Source organism: Falco rusticolus, chromosome 7 (assembly GCF_015220075.1).
Source record: "Falco rusticolus isolate bFalRus1 chromosome 7, bFalRus1.pri, whole genome shotgun sequence".
NCBI lineage: Eukaryota > Metazoa > Chordata > Aves > Falconiformes > Falconidae > Falco > Falco rusticolus.
The window spans coordinates 63,598,263-63,609,157 of record NC_051193.1 but is presented as its reverse complement, the minus strand read 5'-3'; the positions used below and the strand labels follow the sequence as shown (position 1 = coordinate 63,609,157).

General features: G+C 45.6%; 1 protein-coding gene across 1 annotated transcript in view; it reads right to left on the bottom strand.

Annotated features, from left to right (window-relative positions):
* Window positions 1–243: 243 nt before the first annotated feature.
* The window catches only part of LIN52 (lin-52 DREAM MuvB core complex component), a 62,103-nt gene continuing 51,451 nt past the window's right edge, over window positions 244–10,895 (bottom strand). The window contains exon 6 of the mRNA XM_037393842.1: window positions 244–6,908. Coding sequence (XP_037249739.1) covers window positions 6,826–6,908 — 83 coding nt within the window. The 3' untranslated portion in view covers window positions 244–6,825. The remainder of the gene's footprint in view (window positions 6,909–10,895) is intronic.

The window sequence follows — 10,895 nt, the reverse complement described above, 5'->3', positions numbered from 1 at the left end:
GCCCGCTCACCTGGGCGGTGGGGACAAGTGGGGCTGCGCAATGGGACAGCGGGGCCGTGGCCGCAGGCGCTTGGGGAGCACGGACAGCCCAGAGGGTGGGAGGGATGCTGTGGGGCTGTGGGGTCCCCACGGTGATAAAGCAGGCTCCGGGTGGAGAGGGGTTTGGGGGTGGATGTTGGGGTGGGGGCTCACGGAGCAGATGGCCAAGCATGCAGGTAGGAGGGGAGTTGGATGTGGGTGGCACAAGGGGGACATGGGTGGCACAAGGGGGACGTGGGTGGCACGAGGGCTCCCAAGGCTGCAGCTCGCCACTGGCTCAGCCAGCAGTCCCCACCGTGCCCGCAGCCCCGGCAGGGGTCTGCGGTGCCACGGGTCTGTCACCCCAGCAGGAGCCCGCCATGGCTGCCGGCAGGCTGCAGGTGCCCCCGCTCGCTGTGCCATTGCAAGGCACCCTTAGTCCCTTCGTATTTACAATAGAGAATACAACTCCTGGTTGAAAACAGGGAATTATTTTTTTCAGTAAGATTTTTCTCAGTTGTTTGTTACAGATGATGAGACAGCCAGAGAGATGTTCACCTAACATTCTGTACGATCTCCCTCACTGCAGACCGCGGGCATGTCCTCTGGATTTACAGATTTCCCCTTTTCCCTCCCTTCTGGAGCAGGCGGGATCCCTGCACAGAGAGGCTGAATGACCTCAGCAAGGCCATGCTGAAAATCGAAGAGCCGAGCCCTAAACCCAGGGCCCTGACCATAAAACCAGCATCGCCATATTCCTCAAGCACGAGGCAGGTTACCCAAACGTGGCTGCCACCTGCCAGAGGTCTGGCCTTGAAGCCACTCTTCTCCTGGGGGACAGGCAGCCCCAGCGGAGGGCTGGCAGGTCTGGGACGTTCCTAGCAATGCTGAGGAGAGGAGAAAAGGAGGTGGAGGTCTTTTTAAACTGTATATCTTGCTGCTGTCTAATTGTGTCAGGCAGGATGTGAAGGTCACAAAGCGGTGGCCAAGTTTTGTGGTGGTTTCTTGTTGCTGTGGAAGTGCTCACCATCCTTAGGCTTCATCTTCTCTTTTGGAAGTCTTGCCCCAGGATGTAACAACTGATTGTTAAGCTTGGTTCAGGATTTGGTGGTAAGCCAGTACAGAAAGGGGCAGAGAGGCTGAATTAAAAGTAAGCCACAGCCATGAGCAGGCTGACTGCAGGAGACTGTAACAGCTGGACTGTCCCAGCAGCCACAGGCGTCATACCAAGGTACTTTGCACTGCTACTGGCAGTGAAGGCTTGGACAACCCAAGTGGAAGGAATGGCACCTCCTGGCAAAATGGCAGGCAGCTCTTCCTGGGTGCCCATATGGAAGCCCTGTGAAGAATCCTCCAAATCATCATAAACCACTGTCTGACCTGACCACTGGGGCTCTTCAGGCAAAGGAAGCTGCATCGTAACTGCAGCCTTCTTGGATACTTCCCTTCGCCCGTTGGCATCATCCCTCTGCCTTGCTTTGGCCTTACTTCTGCCTGTGGCTCCTCTGACAGCACTGTGCCCTCCTCACGTTCTTGGTGCCATCAGAAGGGATGAAAATTAGTTAGAGGTGTCTCATCTGCCTATTGCTGACAGTGGATTTTAGGAACCCGGCTAAACAACTTGCTTCAATATCCTGCTATTACATTCCACAGCTAACTTATCCACTGCCCTTTATCCCTTTGAAATGTACTGGTGTTTCATTTTCTACGCTCTCTTGTTTAAATTTCATGGAGTTGGGTAAAGCTGACTGCTCTCTATGGCAATCATTATTTAATACCCTTCTCCCATTTGTTGTTCCTTCTTTCTACCCTAAAGACACCCAGGCTTGGTGATGATTCACGGTATGGAGGCCAAATGGACCCATGTGACGAATAAATTTTGCTCACCTGCTCAGAACCTCTCCCGTGTCTGTCTCTTTCCGGAGAAGGTGCCCATAATTTCAGTTGTATTTGAGAGGAGAACACCCCGACAACTTTTATTATGGCATTTATCACTTAGAACCCAGGAGAGGAGTTATTTGGAGGAGCCCAGACAGGTAGTTTCCTCTTTCTCTCTAGATCCATTGTTGAAATTGGCTAAACCTTGGCCATTTCTCATCTTGACTATTGCAAGGCTGTTGCCTTCTAGCATAAATACAAAGACTATACATTGGTGCGATGATATTAAGCATTAGGTATAGCACCGGGCTACCTAGTAGTGAATTTCTTCCTCTTTTCTGTGTTGACACAGATTCCCTCAATAGTGCATGAGAGTCTTATGAACCGGGATACATTTAACCATATACATTTTCTGTGAGATTGCTTAAAGTTATCACCAGTTTACAGATGGAGCACTAGGACCCAGGTAGATTAAGTGGTTGCCCATCTTTAAAGGGATGTCTGAGTTAGACCCAGACAGGAAAAGTACATTCTCTGTGTTTTAACTCACTGAACCTTTACAGCTCTCTCTTGCTTTAGAGAGCCTCTCCCACCAAGCACCACACTGTGATGCTGAGTGCCTTTCTGAAGGAGGAATGTTTCACGGGGACTGTGATCCTTCCAAGGCCTAAGCTTTAGGAAAACTTCCTTTTTGATATTTAATATTTGCCTAAATTCCCAAGTCATTACTAGAAGCCAGAAGCCCCACTCCACCAAGTCTATAAGGACTTCCCCACTCCTTCTGTCTGTAAGGAAATTGCTGACTCCGGGCTTTGGGGGTCAGTTCTAACAGCCGGGAATTTTACACAGCTGTAAAGCTCTGGGTAGGCAGCAACAGGTAGGATCCTTGAGGGAGGGGTAAGTAGCCTTGCTAGGACTGTTTTATCAGATCTATGAAACGGGATACTGTAGGATCATTCATTTGAGAGGCGGTTTTTCAGAGCGATCCACCCCACAGCAGTATATTATGACTTCAACTGATGTCACTTCAGCCGGGAAGACTGTTTATTGGTGTATGTTCATGGATAGTTACGGGTATTTGAATACGGGTCTCTTGGACATCCAGAATTTAATTAGATATAGGCCATCTCCTTTCTGTACTAAGTCTGTGAGTGCTGGAGATAAAATTTTGGGAAAGACACCAGTTCTCAAAGAGAAGTATAAAATACCAGTAGCCTGTTTTACAGCAGTAGGAGTGCAAGTATTCCCCCCACAAACCACACGCAGGCTTTCTAAATAAGTTAACAGAATGGAAACTATTGCCGAGATCAAAGACAGGCTAACCTGTCTGAATTTAATTTGTTTTTTATGTCCGATTTTTTGGCTTTGGAATCCTCTGGCTCTTGGGAATTCAAAGAGGAGGGGAAGGTCTCAGCAAACCATTTGTCCATGGGAGGCAACTCTACCATTTTTGAAAAAGCAACCTGGACTTCCAGCAGGTGGGAGTGTTTTATTAAGTCTCCAGATTTCAAGGAAGAGGGTAAGCTATTCCTACTTCAGAGCATTACCAAAGTAGTTGCAAGGATGCAGCGGCCGATGCCCATGCTGGTGTAAGACGCTGCACCAGCCATCACGTGAAGCAGTCATTGGTGTTGCCTGGATGAGAACTGTGCTCCGGTGTAGTCTGGTGACACGGCTTGCTCTTTTGGGATGCCCTTTCCATTGCCTTCCTTTTTGGACATAGCTCAGGCCATTTCAGGAGGAAGAGCGTTTGATCTGAAATACTAATTTTTTCTTGAATCTTCATCTGTTCTCTTCCAATTTGGCAGAGAGGAGCTGTTGTTCAACACCAACATCCCTGGCCCAGCCACAGACCCCTACCTTATAACTGCATGTGCGGCAGAAGCTACGTCTGAACCCCTTCACAGCACTGCCTGCAACCAGTGACTTTTTAAAAAGCCACCCGCTGATTCGCCAGTGTCTTCATTTCACCTGGGTACCTTTGTGGAGCGGGATAATACAACGGGCCAAGAGGACTGCTCTGAGCCCAAACAGTATGGATACCCCATATCTGAGGGAGGGTTTCTTAGGTCTGAGTTTTCTGAAAGACTCCCAGCTCTTCTTCATACCCAGGATGATTTTTTTCTGTAACATATAGAGGGAGTGGCCACCAAAAATAAGCTCTTTCTATTAAGTCTGGCTCCAGAAGTAATTTTTTTCCAGATTCACAGGGTCTGCCACAAATATTCTTAGCCCGCGGTTAGACCAACCAGGTCAACTTCCCAGTTCTGAAGTTCAAAGAAGGTTATTTTTCAGGCGCTGCCCGCATAAGCAACACAGCTCCCAACCACCAGCAAACCAGCCCGTATTTTAAGCTTAAATGAGACCTCAGGATCAAAATCCTACACTTTCAACCCAAATGCAGTACATGATGCACAAATTACTGATGCACGTGCTTAACTTAACGTGCCTGAGAAGCCAGTTAGCAGAAGAGTGTACACAGGTGTGCGGATTTTTTATAGAATTTTGAACATAGTTGGACTTGAAGAGCTTTTCAGTAACTATTCTCTATCAGTACCTGGGTTTTGGGAGAGAAGCTGCCTGATCGACTGCCTTGCTCAGGACTAAGAGGGTTATTGTAATTATCTTGTTTGCAAGAAAAATAAGAATATTTATCTCATTTTAGGTTAGCAGAAGAAATAGCAATTGTAAAATTTATCATTAGCCTAAGTGTATTTTTATTTTGCTGATGAATAAATGTTGAATGACTGACCTTTGTGTTAGTATTTTTCCCATTATTTATGTAGGAATTTGAGATGAAATTTTCCACAAAATGCTGGAATTTTTCAAGACATTTGACCCAAATAAGAACAAACCACCTTATTCTTATGTGTCCTGCCTTTTCACATTTTGAGATAAAAGGAGACCCGAAAGCCATCAGGTTCCATGCTGTAGAAAATAAAGAATATTTCTGAACACTTAGCTTACGTGAGACTGTTCATGTTCACATGCAGCGGTGCTGACCTGTTGCAAACTTGTTTAAATTAAACTGAAGGGTCCAAAGGGGGACCTCATACCTCATTTGACTGAAGGTGCTGCAAGACAGCAAGAACCACAAGAACCAAAGAGATGGAAACCTTTCTTTTTAGACCAGCAAGCCACCAGCAGGACTAGTCTCCTCAAGTCCCTGAGAGCAGCCGGTTACCTCGGAAAGAGTAATTTCTCCTTCATAGGATCCACCTCTCTGTACCTCCAAGGCAGGACTGTCAGTCCAGAGTGAAGAAGGCGCTTCGGTAAATGTGGGACTGGCATGGAGGTATCAAACCATCTGCCATCCATCAGCAGAAGTCAGGCACAAGCAGCGAAAGGTTTGCCTCAGCACCGTCTTTCAACTAACGCACCAACAGGACCTCCTGCAGATCTGGGGAAAGGAGTACGGGGACAGCTGGTTCGGAGCATCTATCCACACCTTCCCCCACATCAAGGTATTTTGAAATTGTGTCGGTGCTAGACATTAAAAGACATCAGATACCCCTTCAAAGTACAGATTCTGTTTACTTTGGTATAACTCCAAGCTGGGATTTATAACCAATTTAGCAGGACGGATTCTCAGAATATATAGAGGTTGATTATTTTGGCATGACTGATCTCCAAGCCAATGCCGAGATTAAATTAATGTAGTGATCTGATAAGATAGTGTTCTTTTTGTTAGCTTCCCCAATAATACTTATAGTTTGCATATGTATATAAATTGTATGTAGCTTATTTGGATGCTATTTTTATTTCATTTCAGTTTAAGACTTTCATGAACACTATAATAAAATACATGTACAAATACTCTCCTGATACTTCTTCAGTAGGCAATAACAATTGCCCAGAATGGATATTACCAGGCAAAAAGCCTGACTGGATTCACTTAAGAAGTTAATGATTTCCACACATTTGTTTCACTGACAGCACATTTGGCTCATGGAATACACAGCACTCCGCCTGTACGTTGAAGTTTTCATGATGGGGACTTAGGACAAAGAGACATCTACCCACCCGCTACAAAGAAAATTACAAACATTACTTTTTTTTACCATGGATAATAATTTTGTTAAGTTACAAAAACTAGGATGCTGCCTATAGATTAAAGAAAAGGAATTATGCCATTGATCATAAACAAAAGAGGGTGGCAAATTTGGAGTTATCAGGAATATCTATTGCAAGTAACATAATAGAATTAAAATTGGGGGGGGAAATTCACTAACCACCTAGGTACAAGAAAACAAGTATCAGCACTAGGGATTTATAAAGAACAAATCATGCTGGAGAGACCTGATTGCTTTTTTTAATAGAATTATGAAATTAGTGGATGACGGGAACATGGCGGATTTGATACATTTGGATTTTAGTAAAGATTTGATACATAAATCCTACTCAAAATTAATTCAAATTGGCTTGGCTATGCCACCACATGGAATGAAAAATTGGCTGGAGACCCACAAATAAAGGATAATGATGCATAAAAAGGTACTGTGTTGGAGGGAGAGGTCTCCCTCCATCCCAGGGATCAGCAGTCAGTTCTGCCCTATTTAACACCTCCTGACACGACACCTTCAGCCTGGCAATCAGGAAATTTTGTTGAGAAAGGGAGTGAAATATAGAAGGGTATCTGGGATAGACCAGGTGAAAATAAAAAGGGATGTCAGGAAAAATTCAAGTATTATCCAAACCACAGTATCCCGTCATGAGGAGGTCCCTAGAAAAGATCCTCCACCAGGGGAGAGTGACTGCAGCAGAAACCAAGATGGGAATTTGCAGTGAAGGACAGCAGAAAGCCAGCTGGAGCGTTTCGGTAACAGAGCAGCAATTCATCCCAGTATGGAAGGACCAGAAGGCTTTTGCGGTATCTGTCCCAGGCAGGTTTTGGTGGTGCAGCTGGCAGGGGACCTCCCGGAGTCTCTCCTATCGCGTGCTGGAGACAAAACTGCAGCAGGAGATTTTTCTTCCCAGAAACAACCAGTGCGGACACTCACAGTGAAGGCAGCCTGATTTGGGAGAAGGGCTTTAAATAGATCCTCATTAATTTTATTTTTTTTAAATGTAAATCCAGGAAAGAAAATGGCAGTAAAGCAAATTAAATGCATTAATAGCAGGCATAAATCCCCATTTTCCTAATGTTTTCCCCTTCTCTATCGCTCAGTCCATTTGCAATTTCAGCTATTCCCCACCTCATCCTCCCGCCCACCCACAGGTGTATGTGGGTGTCCCAGGGACTTTGGAACCTGTAGGCCAGTTCCAGGCAGCTTTGCAGAGGGCAGGTAATACAGTCCTGTACATTTTGTTCCGTTAATTGGCTGACAAAAGAAAGAAATCCAATTAGTGCCCTCACTGTTAAGCACCTCACTGCCTCCGTTAGGCATCAGAGAATCCACACATGATGCAATCTTGAGAGACACATCCGCAAGGAAAATCATGCTTCCCTGGCTGGTCCCACTGCTCAGGAAACTTCGGCTTTGCTCTGACCTCCTTCTTGCTGAAAACCACTACTTATTCCTATTCGCTCCCCTTTTGTTTTGGGTTTTTTTTCAGTATTTTTCTTCTCAAACTGCATTTGTAACAGCCTGCGTTCCTTGCTCTCTTGCATTCTCCCCAGCCTCCTGCCCGTGCCTTGCCATCCTCCCAGCTGTGCTTTCTTACCTCCCTTGGTCTCCTCTCCTCTGGTTTTAAGCCCCTATTTTTGAATTCTTCTCATGTCCCTGCATTTTTCTTCCTGACTTCCATATCACTCCATTTTCACAGTCCTGTCCCACCAAAATAGCTTGCTAATCATATTTTGACACTTGCTAGTGAAACTCCTGCGAACCTTACCCAGATGAGTTACACTAATGGGGTACCCTAACATTTATTGTAGCAAGTGCCTCCCTCTCCAAACTATTGAAGCGAAGGAGGGGAGTGATCTCTCTTTTGCTAGAGCAAATAGTTGCAAGCTCCCTAGAGAGAGCTGCAGCAATCATTTTAATAATGTTCTCTTTAAGGCAGGATCAGAGCCATGGAGCATCAGAGCCAGAGGAAAGCTTTCAACATGGCAGAACCAGGAAAATTACACTTTTCCTGCCCTCGTCTGCCTGTCGGCAAACGTTTGGACTGAGCAAGTGTAGAATTACACGAAATCTGGAAAGCAGCGCTTAACACCCTCTCTGGATGAGTGTGAAAGGCTTGGGAAGGTCAGAATAAGTGTTTTACATCAGTGAGGATGTTATAATTATTATTAGGATCTCTGTAATGGCCATAGCTCTCCTAAATGCACGTGTACACCGTGCACGCTGTGGCAGTTAATAGCACTGAGAGAAACCTTCATTTTTAGTGTTCTGTTTTAAATTCTCAATCTTTAACACAGCATTAAAGTGACTTTTAAAAAAATTTAATTCTCTGAATAGTTCTTACAGGTCCTTAAAAAAAGATTAAAATGCCTGGTATTGCACTGTAATTTATTATTATTTAAATTACTAATGCCTGTCAGTTGCTTAGGCGTTTTGTGGGGGGGTTTTTGTTTTTTTTTTTAAAGCCACATCTATTTAATGAAACAAGGCAGATGGCAAGCAGTGGAAGGGCCACTGGACTGTGGCTAAGAAGTTACAGGGTTTGAGCTGTGTTTACTGGATAACCTCTTAACAAGTGTCTTTCCATCGTGGTGTCTCCTTTCCTCCTGCTACTCTCTTACTGCTTCATCTGCTCATAAGCTCTTGAGGACAGAGACTTTCACCTAATTATGTGTTTCCATGATTCACAGCACAATAAGGTTGTGATACTTGCTGAGGTCACTGTGACTTAAATGACTACTGTAATGCAATGGATAACTCAAATTGCTAAAGAGAGACCCTCCAAACACCACTCCAGCCCACAGGCCGGGTACCACACGATTATTTAGCACAGGAATGCTGAAGGCCTTAGTGGAGGACACGAGGGGCCATGCACCACCTTCCCCAGGTGCATATTTTTCACCTGTCTTCACAATATTCTCCAGTGCCGCTAATCCGTATGAAGGATGCTCTTCACAACGTCCTCTTCACAAGGACACAAAACTGACACTTTTTTTATACTCAGTCGATCCATATCTGCATTTGGAAGCCAGAAATTTGGCATGATATTATTAATACAGCAAGATGACCGGCCAGCAAAATAGAGGCATAACAAGCTAGGATCCTAATACTTCCTTGGGCAAAGAAACCAAGATAAAGCAGGAAAACCAGCCGTGTGTCCTCTTGGAGACTTTTCTCCTGGTGTCTGCCGGTGAGGTCCAGTCTCTGGAGGGAGGCTTGATATGGGAAGCGTCAGCAACCCTCACTCAGGGAGATCACTCAGCTCCCGAGCTTCCAGGAAAATGGAAGTGGAAGGTATGGAAGTAAAAATGGAGGTGGGTATGATGGTCTGTAGCTTTCTGCCATTGATGCAGGACTCCTCCAGACTGAAGCATCTGGAAGGCAAGGCAAGCGGCCACTCGCTGTAACAGGCAGTGACCGTAGTTTTCCCTCTTCAGAAGCTGGTGTTACGGAACACTTGCAAGCAGTGGTGGTGTGGGTTTCACCAAGCATCCACCAGAGAGCCTCAGGCCAGGTGGAGTCACCGCATTTGGATGTTTCTCTCTCTGCCTCTTTCTATTCGTGAGGCAGCATAAAAGCTGCCAGCTCACTGGGGCAAGGCAGGAGCAATAAAGCTTTTTGCCTTTTCTCTCTGGGTTTTAGTAAGAGGATTACACATCTCCTCCTTCTAGAATAAACCTCTTTGCAAGGAAGATACTTCTCAAGCCCTCTTTGGAGATCAGTCCCTGCATCAAGACTCCTAAGATTCAAGCCATATCACAGCCGCCAGTAGGAAATGAACCCCCGTTAAAAGGGAAAGGCTTTTACAGCTCTGCAGGACTGCGGGGCTAGGACACGGTATACCATGGTATACGTGCTGCCACGGCGAAAGGGTCCTTGCTGGGTTCATGGCTGTCGCGGACAGAAAATTAAGGAGGCGCAAGCACAGAGCAGAGTTCAAGCTCCATCCAAGATGACAGGAGACTTGCTGGAGCCTTGGAGAGACGCAGCTAACCCTCCTGCTGAAACAGCTTCACCAGCAGGGACACGTAACCCAAGAAAGAAAAGAGGAAATCTCCTGTAACTTTAACACTTGACCAAAGATGTTTGAAAACAGTACCCAAGCATGCATGAGTGCACGCAATGAGCACGCTGTTAAAACAGAGAAAGCAAATCGACAGCTTTAAGACATAATCATATGTTTTACTACATCTAGCCCAAAGACACGGATTAATTAAGGACCCTTAGAAGGACCATAACATCCAAATCAGACTTAATCACCAATACATTCCCATAACTTTGGAAACATCAACCAGCAATTACTTCTGCAAGTTACTATGTCTGTTTACAAAAACACTTATGCATTAGAATGGAAGTCTGTGTGACAAACAAATAAAACAGCTCACTGCCACTGACCCTCCTCAGCACCCACTGCGCTTCCCTGCTGCTGAGGCTATCTGGCCACTGTGACACTACAGACCTGCTCTGGCTCTTTCTTGTTTTCCATCTCTCCCATCACTCTCTTTACCCTCCCTGTAGCAGGCATGAAAGTGCATTATTTTTTTAATTAATTTTTGTTTGTTTGTTTGTTTCTTTAGTGTTTTCTATGGCTCCTTTGGTCATCATCTTCACCTGCCTTAACCAATGTGAATCATTTCAATTTTGCCTAGCTGCCCTCCTGGAGCAAAAGAAACACCCTAGTATGTATGCACATCTTGCTCCTCACCTCAGACCACAAGCGTCCCACCATCAGCGTAGAGAGGGATAGTCTGATTTACCTCCACATCACCTCCCGTCTTTCTAGCTCTCCCCCTCCTGGCTCCACCAGGACCTGTGACAATCACAACAAGCCACAGGAGCTACACCTCTGGATGGCACCCAGAGCCATGGTGACTCCTCAGGTCTCTCCCTACTGCCCACTCCCCACCTCTGCTGGACACAAGTCCATGCTTT